Consider the following 18,517-nt stretch of genomic DNA (forward strand, 5'->3'; position numbering starts at 1 on the left):
CGTAGACAATACTGAGCTAGATAGACCAATGGTCTGACTGCTCTTCTGATACTTTGAACTACAACTCCCATCTGCCCCAGTCAGCATGGCCACTGTTCAGGGATGATGGGAGCTGTAGTAAAAAACCCCAGAAGGTAATGCATTGGTTGTGCCCCTCCAGCCCTTCTAGTATGAGTTCCTGTTGATATAAGGACAGTCTATAACTAGGCACCAGTATGTCAGGTCGGGGGTCATTCCTTTAGGTTAAGTAAAGAGACTGCTGGTACGATGAAAAGGTCTGGCTGGTGCACAGGTGCAGCCCGGCTGCCATCAACACTGGGCAAAGCTGTTCAAGGGCTTTCTGGCTTAGGAAGGAAGAGCAGGGTGCCCCAGCAGCCACTTCCATGGACCTATTCTCCTGCATCTGCAGTTTCCTACATGGCTGGCTATTGGCACAGCCATGTCAGGCGAGGAACAATGCCTCGAGGAGGGGTGGGGGAAGTGTCTAGGGTTGTATTTGCTCAGCTGAGTTCAGAGGGAAAATGCTTGGAACTGCGCTGTGATCATGGCACGCAGACACACCAGCCGGTTGCCACTGAAGCTTGTACACTCGAGATAATGCAGGACAACTCATGTCCTTTCACTGGGGACGGAATGATTTTAGCGATTTTCAACATTCCTAATTATGAGGCTCCTCATAAAAATAGGAAAATATTTATCTTTCTCCTTAAAAGAAACGCCACTTTATTTCACTCATCAGAACACTCTGAAAATTGAGCCAGGAAGCAGAAAGAAAGCTACTTTTTATATCTCCTGAATTTTTCAAGCTCCCTTATGATCAAAAGGGTGTGCAACCCATCTGAAGCACTTGGCGTTAATGTGCTGGTGTCATCTGGGTTTCAAATGTGCACTTCAGCAACCCGGTGGGTTAGCCAGGGGGCAAAGTATAGCCGGTGATAAAGACCACATACTCAAGATGGCAACTGATAAAAACGAACTGGTTTGCTGATCCACAATCCTTCATTCAGAAAATAATATTATCCTTCATACAGAAGATAATATTATGACCTTCAAATAAAGACTAGAAATCTAGTATAGCAATATAGCAGTTAGAAAATAATATGGATTAAGAAGAGCATTATAATTGCCTAAGCAATCAGAATAATTTGAATATGAATCCAAGACTTACTATTTCTTATCCTTACTTTCTCCAGTGCAACTATTCTTTAAAATGATTTCCAAGTTCCCTACAGTATTTTGGAATAAAGTCAGGGGCCAACGAGTCTTGTGGTCTGAGCAAGTGCAGGAGGGAGAATCTTCCTATGTTACTGATTGGCAACTGTACCAGCTTTTATCACTTAGGTTGGTGACCCTACCTAAGTAATAGATTATGGGTGCCCATAATCTGAGAATTGGAAAGTGTAACTGGGACCTGTAGCTCAGTAGTAGAGCACTTGCATTGCATAACAAAGCCCTCAGGTTCAAGCCTCAATGGCAGCTTCTCCAGGTAGGGCTAGGAATGTCCTCGGCTTGGAACCCAGGAGAGCAACTGCCAAACAGTGAAGACACAACATAGGCTGTTTGCTACGTTCTTATGTTCCCTTTATTTTTTTGGCAAGCCTTTACTGGGGTCACTTTGACACATTCCAACATATTCTTGAAAACAACTCACTTGTGCTACTGCTCCTTTTACTGTCTTATTAGAAATGAAGCTTTCTTTAACCTTACATCAGGTCCATATCATCTCCCAAGATCTCACATTAATTGCCACTGTGATTCACCAAACATTTCAGTTGAACTTTTTCTATTATTGGCATCCATTTTGGTTCATCGTGTGTTCTCTGATATTTGCCAGGTAAGTTCCTCAGGCCTAGAAGGCCCCAGACTAACTCAGGGCCACTAGCTTGCTACACACATACACCCTGTTCTTCTTTTCAGGTGAGCTTCTGCTCTACCATTTGGAAACAATGAAAAGCTACACATTTGGGAAAACCACAGACAGCAACACACGGCATGCCATTAAAAACTGCTGGTGGGCTATGCATTAGTCAGCAGCTCCTTGTCAGTAGATTCTGTTCTTTTAGGCACCCCCCCGTCATCCCCCTTTTTATTCACAGTTCTGTTTCAGAAGCATGCAACAGGCCCACTTCAGTTTGGAAGGTGGGTGCTCAAATGTAGAGTGCTGCCTGCACAGAGGAAAAACAGACACTCTGAAGGGAAGGCTGTTGGAGGCAACTGTTGAGTGGCCAAAATCACTTTAATAGAATTCAATATTGTGCAGCAGAGGAGAGAAAATAATCCCTTTGCCTGCCTAGCCTGCTAGTTGTGACCAGTTCTTTTTTTCTGGGGGGACGCAGGGGTATGCATACCCCTAAACATTTTGTGAATCTTCGTACTTTTGTCCATTTACTGCATTTATTTTTCCCAATTTTCCCAGCTATAAAATGGTGATTTTCTTGAGTCAAAATGAGAGTACCCCTAAACATTTTTAAAGAAAAAAAAAAGCACTGGTTGTGACGATAAAATCAGAACCGCCATACACACCATCCTGAGCTCCCTGAAGAAAAAGGGATGTGAGGTTTATAGCCATGACTGCCGGCTCATAAGATTCTCTTGTGGCTGCCTGAAATGGACTTAAGATGAAGGAGGAAAGTCAGCTTTAAAATAAAAGTAGTTGGACCGAAAAGCAAGTGAGCAATAGCCACTCTGAAGATCACGCTAATGATTTTTCAGCTAATTATTCTTCTCAGCAACACTATTCCCATTTTAAAAAAAAGGGGGGCGGTGAATGAAATGGCTGTGAAGGTAGACTCCTGCCCAGCAGTTTCCTGGCACGACACAATTATATTCAAAATAATGGCACAATATGCTTGTAATACCAGCATGACTAAGGCACAAATGGCTTGTTTTAAAAACTCCTATACTATACAAGTTGACTGTGTCCTTTCATGTATTGCACACCCACAGAGGTCTGGCACAGACATGTTTGCATGAAGGGATGCAACAAAGCATTCCTGCAACATGTGCAGCATCAATCTCCCAAAATATCACAGTGCCCAGTGAGGGTCCCTGCCCTCTCAGCAGCCATGGATGGCGTAAGCAAACATCCATCTTCACATCATAATAAACGCACCTTGGCTTATCCAGAATTTTCCTCTCATTTTCTCTCTAGGAGCTGATTCCACACATAACTTCCACACATGACGCTAGCAGGTGAAATTACCCACTAGAAGGAAATGCTCTCCAAGCACAGAAGCTCCACTAGTGATGTGATTGAGAAAGGGGTGGCAGGGGAAGGGCTCCATATGCCAGCTCTACTTCAGCCTTTTCTCCCTGCTAACAGCCACCCTCCTCCTCCAAATAAAGCGTCAGAAAGCGCAGTACAAACCTGCAAGCACTTACCCTGCTCATAGGCCTCCATCTCACTCTGGTCAAGGGTTTAAGAGCACCAAAAGGCAGAAGGTAATAGAGAATAGTCAGAGGCCAAGAACGGAGTTTCAGGGCGGGCCTAGACATACAGCTCAGCTGGCCCAACCTCCGCCTCAGGGCCAGCTGGGGAAATTGCAACCTGTAGGATCACACACACACACACACAAAACGGTCAGCCAACTTGAGCTCAGGCACTGATGACTCTCAAAAGTCAAGCACCTGGTCAATCAGAAGCACCTCTCTGTGGACACGGGAACATCTCTACCTACCACCTGCCCATCCACCCGCTCTTGCTCTTTCCCAAAAATAAAAGGCCAGGAACGAGTGTGAGAGTGTACTTGCTACTCAGCAGTTGTTTCAGAAGGGAAGCAAGGCTGTCTTTAGGCTGACCTGCCTAAGCCACACTGTACTTTTTAGAACCACTCAATAAAAGGCTTCGCCCATAATCCACTAGAAAGAAAGCAAGGACACATTTGGAAAAGACAGAATACTCTCTAAAATATAATTCAGTGTGGACATGGAATTGTCTGCAGCAAAAGAGCTGTAATAGAGGATGGCAGAGAGGCATTATTACCAAGTAATGGAAGGTCTATCTTCCCACTGACGCTGTAGGATGAATCCAACATGGCCCCAGCCTTGTTCCCTGCTATTTGAGAACCCGTATTTCTGTGGGGCTTGCAGTAATCGTACCCAAATTACTACTGTGTACAAAAGAGCACAGAAGGGGTTTCCTGCCTTTCTTTTGGGGTCCCAAGGAAACTTTGTCAGACAAATCCTAGTGAAGGGCTACAGCAGGAGCTGCTAAGGCTAAAAGTTACCAGCCAGTAGCAGGTCCTGCACAGAGCCAGGGATAGGATCCTACAGCAGCAGGGCTGCATGAAACCAGGAAAATGTTACATCCTGAGCCATCCAGGGAGACCAAAAGGTCTCGCCTAAAGCAGAACACACCTGCTACTAAGCACCAAAGGTTCACTCCACTTCCAGGGTGGTTATAAGAATTCTAAGGTCTCAAATATAGAATAAATGTTCATAAATGTACAAGGCAAACACATACATAAGGATATAAACTACGTATCGGAAATAGTACAGGAGAGTAATCCTGAAGCCATTTTGACTCTCCCAAATTGACCTCAAATATTTCTCTGCAAGGAGGAAGGAAATGGGAAAAGCTTTCCAATTGTCTTTGGACTGTAGGGGCTTACACCTCCCTGCAAATACAGTCTGGCAAGTATCTGTTAAACTATCAATACGTATGAGAGATTCAGGAACTAAAGTGTTTATCATCTCAAAGGAATGGCCAGGCTACCGAGAAAATATCAGGTATCCTGGCAGACGGGAGAGAAGCAACACTCTCAAATTTCTGCTGGAGACCGCCTCCTTCTGTGATGTATGTATGATGTTTTGGGGGGTGGTCTTGGGTTACAGGGTAGGCAATTTCAAAAGTCTTTATAGGGGCTTGCACACCATTGTTCTAGGTCTCTCCTACCTCCTTGCAAGGAGGGGAGGGAACTCTGTTACAACAGAAAAATAAAGATCTGCCTTGCTTTCTATGAATCTTGCCCCCATCAATTGATCTCTGACTGATCATGGACTTAGGGGACTCGGTCCCTTGGGGAGTTTGGCAGCAAAAGCCAATCCCCTTATTTTTTTTCTATAACATTTCCCTGGGCCTTCATAAAGTCAAGGGGTTCTACATCTCTTGCCATGGGACTGAGGCCAGAGGAACCTCTCACTGGACAAAAGCAAAAAAAAGATAGGACTGGGAGTTCTGTTTTGATTATTCTTTCTGGACAGGTAATTCTCTGCTTTTCTGTTTTAAATTACCTGCATTTTTGGAACAACTGAAAAAAACTCCACTTGGCTGCAGCCACTGGCACTTCAATCTCCTTTGAGCCTAAAAGTGATCACTTGCTTAGTAGGCCTGTTCATTGCCCACACACAGTCCACCCATATCAGGGAGAGAAGAAGAACCCATCCCTTTACTTCCTTCTAAGGAGGAAGCGGCAAGAGAGCCTATGGGACGCTTCCAAGCACACATTCTGGTCAGGATCTGGACCCAGAGTGAAAATTGGGGAATAGGAGTGCTTTGGGGTCCTGACGAGGTCAATGAAGGCTCAAGCAATTCCCCACAAATAAGGGGCAGCCAGGTTTCCTTAGGGCCAAAGGAGAGTAAAGTTTACTAATCTTCAAAGGGAAGCTCGGCCTGGAGGGGGGAGGCTGTAATGGGGCCTCATGGATGCTGCTCAGCCTCCTCTCACTGGCTGGACCCACAGAGGGGAGCTCAAAGAAAAAGATGCCTCTCTCTTGCCTCCTTCTTCTTCCTCCATCTCCCCCCTTTCACTGCAGACAATCATGGGCCAATCCCCGCAGAGCTGCAGCTAGCTGTAAAGCATCCTTGCTTGCCCCCACATGGCCCTTCTTTTCCACACACACACCCAGTTGCTCTATTTCACTCTTGCCCCACTCCTCAGAAAGGCTTGGAAGGGGGAAAGGATGCCCAACTCCAGTGCAACACCCACTCTGACTGTCAATCAAGCACATAAAGAGCTTGGGAGTAAATTGGGCCAAACAAAGGCTTTGCAGGCAGCTGCCACTCTTCCTCCCTCCCTCCCTCCCCTTCCTTCCCCCCTCCCCCTTCCTTCCAGCACCTTCTGACAAAGCAAAACATATGCTAGACAGTACCTGAAACGGGCTCTCCTATTTGGGGTGCCCCCACCTGGGCCCGGATTTTCCAGCTGCGGGTGCTGCTCCCCAGCACAGCTGCCGCTGCTGCCACCATTCCCTGAGCTCAGCCTCCGGACATGAATTCTAACTTTGTGGAGGTTGCAGCAAGAACGAGGAGGGTTAGATAAAGCTTTGCAGCATCTCACCATTTCCCTGAGTGCAGCTCTGGTCCCTGCAGGGCGCTTGACTGACACATCGTCCTCTTTCTCTCTCTCTCAATCTTTCTCTTCCTTCCTCCTCTCTTCTGCCTCTCTTTCCCTCACTCACTTCTGGGCACAAGAGGGAAAGGTGCGATGTCACGGCTCTCAATTTCCCCTGCCGCCGCTGCTGGCTGCCGGTCTTCCCTCCTCCGATCTGCCCCTGCCTCTTGCCCTCTTAGGACGGTCTCAGCTATTGCAAACAAACAAGCATTGTGTCACAGTCCGACATCCTCCTGCAGAGACAAAAGCAAGCCCTTCCCACATGCCAGTCCTGCGCTATGAGGCTCTGCTTCAGCCAGGGGCTGCCATTGGAGCCGGGCTCCGGCGCCAACGAATCTGGAGCTGCCTGCGAGGACTGATGCACTATTGTCAGAAGTGCAGCCCGCCAGCCCTGCACATCTCTCCCTATAGCCAGGCTGAATGCAAGCGAGCAGGCGGATAGGGGGGAGGGGAAGGGAAGGGAAGGGGAGGGGAGGGGAAGGGAAGGGAAGGGGGAGGCAATCCCAGCTATGACTCTGCAGTGCAGCAACTCTATCTCCCTTAGTTGTGGGCTGCTGTTCAGTCAGGTCTGCATGCAGCACTCATGTTGCCAGAGAAACATCTCCTGCCCACATTGCCCAGCCAAAGCACACACCACTCCAAGCAGGGAGGGAGCCTCCCATCACAGACAAGAGGAATGCCCCCCACTGAGCCTGCAGGAGGCCCTCTATCGCATGCTGCACAGCTAGGAACAGATGGAGGCCACAGGAATCAGCCATCTCTTCCCGGAGAAATAGGCAGAGGCAAACTCTTAAGCAGATTCTTAAAAAACAAAAACAAAAAACTCAGGAGGCACATATTTATGAATATTCACAAGTGCATATTGCTCTTTCTCTCATTTCCCAAAGGCTGCACCTCAAAGCTACTCTGTGACTACTCAGGTCATATTATAGACTAAACCTGGGCGGTAAGAGGAGGACTGACCAACCATGGAAGTTGAGAGGGCCAGAGGCACAGACCAGAATAAACCTGCTTATATTGGACTTCACTCTCAAAGTAACAGCCAAGCAATGTAGAGTTGTTTAGTCAAGAAACAATGTTTAGTAAGAAAACCATTAACTTCGTTACTGATCCCCCAGCACAACCAAAATGCAGAAATATTTGCTTATTTTGGACATGAAGTTGGTCTAGAGAAGTAAGTCCTTCTTATTTAACTAACGGCCACACAGATATTCCCTATTTCTTAAATTCATCCAACATGTACACTTGAACGCTGCCCATGATTTCAAGGAAGCTTATTTCCACATCAATACCAGTTAGCACCACATTTGAAGGCCATCGTTGCTGGACAAAACTAATGGCACCAGTTCCTCCTGCACAAGCCTCACTGTTGTGAATATGAGTTACATAAGAGCATTCATTTCTTACTGGTTTCTTCTGGTTTCCCATTAATTCTCAGCCTTTACCATTGCTTCAAATTTACAGAATTTGTGGTGACTACATTCTAAATTAGATTACTATTATCTTTCTATGCACATGTATCCCACCCCCTCCTTGCACCCCGCCAGTTTCCAGAGCAGCCTTTGCTGATTTGGTCCCTCCAGATGTTTTAGAAACAAGTTCCATCAGCCCCAGCATCCTTGAATGGCTGTGCTGGGTGGGGCTGATGGGAGTTGCTGTTCAAAACATTTGAAGGGCACCAGGCTGCTCTAGAACATGATCTCCTTCTGCCTGCCAAGGCCCAAAGAAAGGAAGGGATCCAAGCAGGCAAAGGACTCAGCAGCACAACTACAAAGTTGGAACCCAAAGGCAGCATTTCAAAATCAGCAAAACTGCCCAATACAGCAGGGCTTTCCTGGGTCAATTGGCAATGGTTTGTTTAATATATCTCTGTCTATCAATTAACCTCTTCTTTCCCCCCGTTATATTTGCAAATAAAAAACAGGGTGGAGTGCACTTTTAAGGGCTCCATCTCCAGCTCAGCTCTCCAGCCTCCTCTCACCTAGCAAATGCCCCAGGCACTCCTAGGACACAACGACCACAGCGCCGTGTGCCACCCAACTGCTGGCACTGCTGTGTCTGGGGCAACAGATGTAGCAACAGGCCTGGCAAGGAGTGATAGGCTTCCTTAGCCAGCAGCCACTGTAGCTGACCTGGGGGTAGCTTTTGAGGCTGCTGGGTTGCAGGCTCCGGGAGCCAGCCATGTCTGCTCAGGCTCAATGCCTACGGCGGTGCAGAAGAATGTTCCTTGCCAATACTCTGGGAATTTCTGTCATCTGCCTGCTCAGGTTGCCATGGCTCTCTGTTAAGCCAAGCAATACTTCTTTCACCAAGCTTCCAAGAAACACAGCCAATCCTTAAAGTGCTGGGGGGGGGGGCAACTGGACAAAAGAGTGGCTTGAATAATGGTGGCAGGATGACTTTCTCCCCTCCCCCTCGCATTCCAGACGGGCTGAGTCTGCTCTCCTGAGTCTCCCACACCGGGAATTTGTTCAGCAACCTTTTTTCATGCTGCCTTCGGAGATCACACCTCCGTATTAGCCTTCCATGCAGAAAAGGCCAGGGCAGATTGCAATCATTACAAGCAGCATTGTCCACTTTGTGCTATTAAGAAGTCATTTCCAAGTGTTTTCCCCTCATCAGTGGAGGAGTCTATGGACTGTTCCATAACCCCCATCTCTTCTGCCACACTGGAAACCACAGCCTTCCCCAACTCAATGCCTTCCAGATGTTTTAAACTACAACTTCCAGCAGCCCCAGCCAGCAAGGTTGTGCTGGAGTAGGAAATATGGCTTTGTTGGCTAGGACATATGGAAGTTTTAGCCCCAAACATCTAGAGGGCCCCAGGCTCCTGGAAAGCATTGCAGCCAAACATCCAGCAGGAGGTTCCTTCACTTTGGCCTTAAAATGCAGAGATCCTGCTCATTTCCATTGGGCTTGCACAGGGGCAGTTCCTGCTGTTGCACTCTAGGGATCAGACCTACCTGTCTTCCAATCTGCTGCTACCCTTAGCAACACCCAAAACCTACCACTTAAGGCAACTATCTCTAGGAAGGCCTGCCTCTGTTTTGAAGCAAAGCAGAACTGGGGATGACACTCAACTGCCTCGCTTCCTGAAAGGTCTTACTGAAACAGGCATTTACTGCTGGGTTTCTCTTCTGAGCTCCAAGTTGCTCTGCAGAAATGATCTGTCAATCTAGGGCAGTGTCTTAAATCAAATACTCTTTTTCATGATTATGGTATCCCTGCGTTTTCTAGCCACTCACTACTTCCACTGCATTTTTAACTTCACTCGAGTATGGATGTAGAAACAGGCTTATATACAGCCGAGGAAAACATCTCATTCTTTGGATGAGAAGAAAATAATGCAGTTCAATGGCCTGGATCCAGAGAAAGTTAGCTGAACTTTGTTACCATTGAAATCAACGAGACTAGGGATTATTATTATTCATAACAATTACATTCATCAGTCACTTTATACAAAAGAGAAGGTCTCAAAGCAGATTAACAGTATATAATACAATACATAAAAGCTATTTAAAACAAATAAATGTAAAAACACCACAAAATACATAAAATGCTTTCCCAACACCACATCAGTAAGGCCAAGTCCTAGCCACCCAACTAAAATATGAGCAACTCTGTAGGAAAAAACTTTCTAAAGTCCTGGGAACCATCAAGTCATCAAGCACCTTTATCCACTGGTTTGAATGGGGCCTAACTTGGACTGGATGCATCCCAATGGACCTGTTTATGAAAAATGGTAGATGCAAATCACAAGTAAACAAAGGTCGAAGGTCATGGCATCAGCTGAGTAGGAGCCAAGAGTGAGCTCCCAAGTAGACTACCTGCCATTCCCAGGGGCCATTATTTTTAGTTTATTATTTCCTACCTATATCATCCTTCATCTGGTGATCACAGGGTGATTAGATAGATAGATAGATAGATAGATAGATAGATATTGTAACAAACAAAAACAATACCCTCCGCCAGTGTATTTCTAAGGCCCTTGAAAAAACATTTCATCCATGGGTAAGCAAATACTGGGCATCCTTGATTTGGAGGTGAAATGCTGAAATCACTGCCAAATGCTGCTTGAAGAGAAGAGACAGCCAAGGCTTCAGAATTCAAGTGAAGAATATCATCTAAGCAGAGCTGGCCACCCATTCAAAGCCCTCACCTGCCCCCCACCCCTGGTCAAGCAAGTGCTATCTGTTCATAACCCCTGCAGCTGCAGGGTCCATTTCTTCAGTAAAGAAAAACAGAAAGGCAAAAAGATGGCTACCTGATTAACAAGAGAAAGGAAGAGACATGCAGGCTTCACAGAGTAGAAAGTTCCCCAGAGGAAGTGGCCAAGCGTGACGGAAGTGCTCAGTTCACCCCTTAAAGCTATGCTCAAAAAGATAAACTCTCCCCTCTCAAGGCGAGAGCACCAGCTTGCAAGTCCCTGAAGAAAAACCATCATTATGCTCTTAAGGCAAAGTTTAGCTTTGCCTGGCCACATTTATTTCACTGCTTTTTTAAAGAATTAAATGTAGAGTCTGTATTTCTGTTTTCTTATTAACCCTGAAAATTCTTCTGACTTTTTCAACTGGAAGTTCCAGCTTCACCTTGATGCACCTCCTGGCCTTGCACTAATACCAAGTGGCTCTAAAAGGAGCTCTGGTCTCAAGTACTTCAGGAGCCAAAAAAAGCACAAAAGTCCTGCAGCCAGATTTTAAGCATCTCGCTTGCAACATCAGGTTGTACTTCGTGAACTTTGCTGCCACCTGGGAAAAGGGATACAGTTTGCCAAGTACAGTCGTACCTTGGAAGTCGACCAGAATCCATTCTAGAAGTCCGTTCGACTTCCAAAACGTTTGAAAACCAAATCGCAGCTTCTGATTGGCTGCAGGAAACTCCTGCAGCCAATCGGAAGCCACGGAAGCCCCGTCAGACATTCAGGTTCCAAAAGAACATTTGCAAACCAGAACAATCACTTCTGGGTTTGCGGCATTTGGGAGCTAAAACATCCGAGTTCCAGGGCCTTTGGGATCCAAGATACGACTGTACTCTTATCCACCTGACCCCCAAGATTGCAGTCTAAGAGGGCAACAGAGAGAAACACCCCAACATTCCATCTCATCAGAGCACTTTCTTGGAACTGACTGTTTTAAATGGAGAATAGATTTGTCAGTATTGGGTCTCAGTGTCATGTTTTTCCAGTCTTAAATTCAGTTTCTGTGGAAATTTGTGAATTTAAGGGGGAAAAAATCCTCATGAAAATTAATCAGCATTTTAGGGCAAATTTATCCTAGTAAGCACCCTTTTAATGCAATTTTGACTAATATACATGTTTTTGCAAAGCAATTTCCCCTAATATAATGTATTTTTGTATGCTGTTTTCACAAATACTGTATATGCATTTTCATGCATACTTTACCCAAATATACAGTTGCACCTTGGTTGTCGAACAGAATCTGTTCTGGAAGCCCATTCGACTTCCGAAAACGTTCGACAACCAAGGCACGGCTTCCAATTGGCTGCAGGAGCTTCCTGCACTCAACTGGAAGCTGTGGAAGCCACGTAGGACGTTCCAAAGAACATTCACAAACTGGAACACTCACTTCTGTGTTTGTGGCGTTCCAGAGCCAAAACGTTTGAGTCGCAAGGCGTTTGAGAACCAAGGTACAACTGTATGCTTAAAAGAAACACAACTTATTGCTTGGCTGGGGAACTGCACTGTAATTCATTCAGTGTGGTGCAATTTTTAAAAGGAAGGCCTTGTGTTTGTTTGCATATCTTTTCAGAAAGTGTGAATCTGGTAAATTTGCCTTTAAAAGTAAACTGAAGTGAATTTCTCCCTCACCCCTGGCTTTAAATTCTCTCAAATATTCCAGTTCCATGACACTCACCACACCTCTGTAAACCCAAGAGAATGACCATCTTTTAGTCTACATACAAACAAAACTGTGGTAAAAGCTCCTGGCTAGACAGCCTTATTTTTTCCTCACTTTTGATTAATACTTTGGTGATTAAAAATTATGTATATTTACAGGGCGATATGCTGAATTATAACCAACTTAGATTCTGACTGCTCAAACAAGCAGATCTGGCAATCTTCACCTATTTATAAACAGTAGATTAATAAATGTGTTTCTTGGATGTAACACTTCAGGCTACAGATGGAGACTCACATGGCAGAATTCTCTGTTAAGAACAATAATAATAGCAACAATATCCTTGCACATAGAAAGCTTACATGTCAGGAAGAATTGAAATGTTACTTTGCTGTGTGCAGGGAACTCCTGCAAATAAAGGAGCATTCAGTTATCGAGACAGCACATGCTAAATCTGACCTAACAACGGAAACATAAATCATGCGTCTGACACAAATTGAAAGAAGTCACATGATTTTCCAGACAGCCTTCACCACGTAGCAGAGAATGGCAATGAAATTATGTATACATTCAATTGAAGGCAAACTTCTTGTTTTTATTAACTCTTTGTAAAAATTTGACAGTATACAAGTGCTGAAAGGGCTCTGTACTCTACCACTACTATAGGTCAGTGGCAGAACAGGTGCTTTGCACACAGGAAGTCCAAGGTTCAATCTCTCCAGCAATAGAAGGGTCAGGTTGTGGGAAAGAATTATCTGTCTGCTGCTGGGGCTGCAGTCCAACAACATCTGAAGGGCACCAGGGTGGCAAAGGCTACTTAAGAGGAATGCCACAGCCAGGGCAAATGAAATGCTACTTAAAGTTCTCCAATTATTCTGATGATGTTTTTATTTCTCAAATCATGGGAAGTACTGCATTTTTCTCTGTATAAGACTAGGTTTTTTTCCTAAAAAATAATGTCCAAAATTTGAGGGTGTCTTATACACGGATAGATCTCCCCCCATTTTCTTAAATCAGAGTCCCCCAAAATGCGAGGCATCTTATACATGGGTGTGTCTTATAGACGGAAAAATATGGTAGTTATTTCCATGTGAAAACCATAGAAATAACATTAGGAAATAACTTTCACTGACATCATCAGCACCCCCTTCACAAAGTCCTCACCTCATTTATTAAAATCACATCAAGCAGATGCAATTATAATAAACAGGGGCACTATCTATTAATATTATTATTGCAACAGCAGGAGAATGTGCACGTGCATTGTAGAAAGCAGTTTACATTATGTCAACTAAATATTTAACAAGCAATTAAATTCTCAAGCATATTCCCAGGAAGAAAAAGCTTTCTGCAACTCACATCTTTGCATGCAAGACTGCCAGGAAGCTGAAGCCCTGGTTCAGAACTAAAGCAACCTTGCCCAAATAGCTGTTTTTGGTAGAAACTCTTCCAGGCTAGATGTAAAGGATCACTGCTGTAGACTTAACACAGACCAAAAAAGAATAATCTGAATAACAACCCCCACTTCTTTCTAAAAAACACACAAAAGGGCAAAAAATGCCCCGAGACTTCTGGGTATAGGGTGGTATATAAATTCAATTAATCATCATCATCATCATCACGACCACCACCATCTCATATTTAGACAGTGAGGAAACTTGTAACAAGTAAGAGATAAATTATATACATCTCAACATGGAATCTGAAATTTTGCAATAACAAAATACCCTTTACGCATCCTCTCATGGAGTGCAGGCTCAGAACACCGGCTCAGTCTGGTACTTTCATTAAGAGATCAACAGAAAGTGGAAACTGCCTCTTTCAGCTGAAGTTTCAGCTACTCGGACTTGGGATTAGAACTCTTAAGGTTGTTCCATCTCTGTCATAAAACACAGATATCCCCCAAATGCAAGAATATGCCTCGTGCTTCTTTAAGAGGAGGCGGCAAGGCAGAAAGCCTAAGAGTGAGGAAGGAGGGGCGATAAAACTCATGATGATAACAAGGCACTCTGACTCCCACCAGTTGCTCACAGGCTCTGCCCAGCCTGTACAGAGACCAGCAGGGGGCTGGGAAGCTGCTGATGAGTCATTAGGACTCTTACAAACCCCCAAAATATTTCAGGCTGAGGCTTGAAAAAGGAAGTTTGAAAAAGGAAGCCCTCTTGGTCTGAAAGAGCGGCTTTGGGGAAAGCACTAAACCGGTTTATAGGAAGTCCAAAGTACTTTCTACACACAGTGGATTAAAGAGCATCACACTTTTGTGTGGACTTTCTGAATAGTGTAATCATTTATCCTGAACTATTCTGGATGCTTTTCAAGGCTACAACCCCATCATAAAAGAAACCCCATTAAAGAGGGGAAACTCAAAACTACCTCATCTTTCTATCCCAGGACTGTAATTAAAATTTTATTCACACGAAAAGACTCTCTACAGAGGAGAAACAGAAATCAAAAGGGTCTATAGACCATGTGAATATATTTAGCTACCCGATCTTCAGGGGCTCTCAAGCACCTTTGCAAGGGCAAAAGGTTGGGCGCTGTAGGCTGTGATGGTGACTGCCTTCCTCAAATCCTGGCTCCGCTGTTCTGTCACCGGTTCCAACTGCAGACTGTTGTTACTGCAGCTCCTTTTATAAACTACTGTGGGAAGGGAGAGGGAGGGCAAGCCCCTCCTTCTGTCCACTAAGTCCCCTTTCTCACTGTTTCCAAGCTTAGCTGACTGGGGCACTTCTCCAGCTTCCAGACAAAAGGAACAATAACCACACTTCCCAGATCTTAACTCACATTCCTCCTCCACTTATCCCTACGCACTTCCAGGAAACATATTTAAACCAAACCAGCAACTCACAAGTTTGCAGTCAAAATTATCGGCCAGCCACAGCCATAAGCACTTGCTGATGCCAGGCACCAAATATACTCTTCCTCTCCCGACAAGCACACACAGTCCTTCAGGGGTGGGCAGATTGTGCAAGCCTCTGCCCAGGAACCAGAAGAAGCCAGATGGTAGCATAGCAGCGGCTGCACCTTTTCCAGAAGGGGGTTTCCGCTGCATTTGTTTAGCAACTTTGTATTGTTCTGCCTGCTTTGTATTGTATTAGCAATCTGCTTTTTTAATCTATATTAATATATTATTTAATCTATATTATTGCTATAGTGCTTCATTTTGGTTTATTATAAGCTGCCTTGTGCCTTCTGCTTTGCAAATAAATGCATGGTAGAAATTTTACTGCAAACAAATAAAGCACTTAGTGATTTGTTTGATTAAGGAGGAATACCAATCTTGTTAAATAAATGAAAATACATAAATAAAAACTGGCAAAATTCTGGCTAAAAAATGTTGGCATAACTAAATGTTTTGTAGCATTCCCAAATAGATTTTCTTTGTAGAAATGTCTCTGTTTTGCTTATGTGCTCTTTGTAAGGATCACAGGAAGCTCTATTTACACAGAGACATATCATTGGGTCCCTCTACCTTAGTAGCTCTCCAGGGTTTCAGACGGGCTATTCCCAGCCCTACCTGGAAATGTTGCCATGGATTGTGCCCGATAACGTCTGCATGCAAAGCCAAGGCTCTGCCACTGAGCTACAGCCTTCAAAGAAAGCTAACTTTTACTGAGTCGGACCAGTTGGTCCTTCTAGGTCAGGGGTCGGCAAGGTTTACCTCGCCTGGGCCGGTTCACTCCAGTGGAGATCCCTCCATGGGCCGGACTGCACGCGCACATGAGCGCACCCACCCACAATTTCCTGCATCTGCGCAGACGCGATTTCAGCACTGTGGAAGTGAGTCCCCGCACTGCGCTGGTTTAGCGCAGCGCGCGGGGACTTGCCAAGCAGGCGGCTCGGTTCGGGGCCGGTTAAACGACCCCCGTGGGCCGCTTGTGGCCCATGGGCCTTAGGTTGCCGACCCCTGATCTAGGTCAGTACTGTCTTCATGATTTGCAGGGAGAATCAGATGGTGAGAGATGATATAATGTCTTCCCCAGCCAGGCTTTGAGTCAAGAAGTTACCTTGAGGGCACTCCTCCCACAACCACCAATTCTACCTTGTAGGTCCTCCACCCCCTGGAGGACTGTGGGTTGTGAATTCTGCCTGTAGTTATTCCACAGAAGCCACGTGCCACAGGGTTGGGAATATTATATGTTTGCCAATAAGGCACCAAGTGGTTCCATCCTAAACAAACCACTACCACCCCATACAATTGCCCAGGCCTTGCTCCAAAACCCTTTGCTATGCCAAGTGATGCCATCAGCTATACAGAGCAGTGTCTTTAGTGTACGAGCTTTTCTGAGGGTTCTAGGTTCCTCTTCCCTCACAACTTTCTCAAAAGAATATAAAGCTTATTTATCCAGAGGGATATTAACTAGTGCTGGTTAACTACTTTGTGTTTTATTTGAGCTTGTGATTTTATACTATTTTTTCTTTAGGTGAGCTGCATTGGAAAAGCAGCATGCATTCTAAATACTGATGGACAAGTTTTGTTCATTCCAAAGTGGATTATAAAAGCAATGAGTGTTTCTAAGTCCTCAGTATTGCAAAGTTCTGAAAATCACAGATACCATCATGCATACAGCAAAGGACTGGTACCTGTATGGGATCTGAACTGATTTGGTGTATGTGTTGTTGTTGCAAACATGTTTATGCGTGTGTAATTTGTTTTTATATATGCAATTGTTTCAAACTGTTGCACATGTGTAACTGTTTTATATATGTTTATATTATATACTAAATCGCTTTGAGATGCCTCATGATAAGTGATTCATAAATGAAAATAAAATAAAAGAATAAAAACCACAACAATTCTTCACAATAATTTTAGCACAGCTTAACTTCTGTATCTCTGAGGAGATGACTCTAGGTTTTAAACGTTTGGGGTTCTTCTTCTCTCTCAACTGGCTAAATACTTATTTGCTCAAAAATGACTCAGAAGGTACAGAGTCAAAGACACGTGGCTTCTGTGGAATAACTACAGGCAGAATTTTAAAGAAGTCATTTTTTTCCCATTTAACACTATGTGGTTTCCTGAACAACCATTTCCTTATTTATACATTTATCTCTGGCTTTTCTCGCACTCAAAGTTGCTAACATCAGATAGCTGTTATTTTTCCACAGAAAAATGAAGCATTGGGGGGAAATTGTTTCAGAACATTTTCTGTATCACATCACTGCATCTAGCGATCTACCAATACTATTGTTTTACTGTACTTTTTATTCTTTTATCTTCTGTTTTAATTATTTTTATGTACACCATCTGGAAATTTTGGGCTATGAGGCAGCAAAACTAATAACATTTGTTATTACATTTCCAAGTGTTCAAAATACACTTACAACAACCCCGTCCATTAAGTTCACACTACAGATGGAGAAGGCTGCTTGCTGAGGCCACTTTTCACTCATTTTAACTATACGTACTGGCAATGCAGCCAGACTGACCCACATTACACTTCATTCTGTACCGGCAGCAAACTTAGGCTCAGGAAAGGAGTCCCCGCTTGGGGTTTTCCATTGATTATTTTCTGAGTCAGGATCTCCAGCAGCAGGAGATATCATATTGCAACAGAGCCCACAGATGCAATTTGTACCCTTTCAGCAGAGTGTGCCATGTCATCAGAGTGGATCACTCATCAATGCATGCCACTCCCCTCCGCCAGGAAAGGCTACGTCAGTGAAGCGCCACTGGGGCTTCGTGTTTTTTAGGGCTGGTCAGGTGCCAAAGTATGGCCCATCACACTAAGGTTCCCTCTTCAGAGCTAGGAACGGCTAAGCTGCATGAACAGGCCAGGTTACACACCGCGTCCTCAGTGTCAGATGTCACTGTGAACTGGGGCTCCTCCAAAGTTCACAGAGTTCTCTTGGATCCTGGCAGCACCTTTTCTACCTGGCTTGTAGGCAGCATTCCCACTATCTATTCTGAGCCCAATTGTGCAATAGTATTTGGTGTTTACATTTAAATGAAAATAAAATAGTGGGGAGCAGGGGAAACAACAAAAAGCTCAGCAAATTAACCCTCTCTCAGTAGCTGTATCTGAGCCTATGATGACCAGTGTATGCAGAGAATTTCACTGTATGCACACAGGAGAGCAAAAGTTACAGGGGTTCACTTATACAAGGAACTTGGTCTGAGGCAAACTGAAATGTCTTTTCATTTGCCCAAGTGTTGTAGATCTTTTGATTTTACCCATCATTATGCCTGGCTGCTAAGGTTATCCCACTGCTGTTTTGTGCTGCTTTTATATGAATTTGTTGGTAACATTTCTAGTGTTTTTTATTGTTAGGCTCTAAATCAGTGAGGTATACAATGGTACCTTGGTTTACTAACTTAATCCGTTC

The 18,517-nt window shown here is 44.5% G+C and overlaps 1 protein-coding gene across 7 annotated transcripts in view; it reads right to left on the reverse strand.

Annotated features, from left to right (window-relative positions):
• Nucleotides 1–18,517, reverse strand: part of PISD (phosphatidylserine decarboxylase) — a 39,914-nt gene that overhangs the window by 7,128 nt on the left and 14,269 nt on the right. The window contains exons 1-3 of one of the 7 annotated variants that reach the window (XM_083590376.1): nt 14,703–14,797; nt 6,091–6,522; nt 3,382–3,547 (exon numbers count right to left, since the gene is read on the reverse strand). The exons of 1 other annotated variant lie outside the window; for it this stretch is intronic. In XM_083590376.1, the coding sequence (XP_083446502.1) occupies nt 3,382–3,547; nt 6,091–6,281 (357 nt within the window). In that variant the 5' untranslated portion in view covers nt 6,282–6,522; nt 14,703–14,797. Of the gene's footprint in view, nt 1–3,381; nt 3,548–6,090; nt 7,813–13,549; nt 13,696–13,917; nt 13,952–14,702; nt 14,798–15,038; nt 15,216–18,517 lie in introns of those variants that run through there. 5 more of the 7 variants (XM_083590377.1, XM_083590375.1, XM_083590381.1 and 2 more) reach the window with 5 other exon arrangements.

The sequence above is a fragment of the Podarcis filfolensis genome (assembly GCF_964270895.1).
Source record: "Podarcis filfolensis genome assembly, chromosome: 16".
Taxonomy (NCBI): Eukaryota; Metazoa; Chordata; class Lepidosauria; order Squamata; family Lacertidae; genus Podarcis; species Podarcis filfolensis.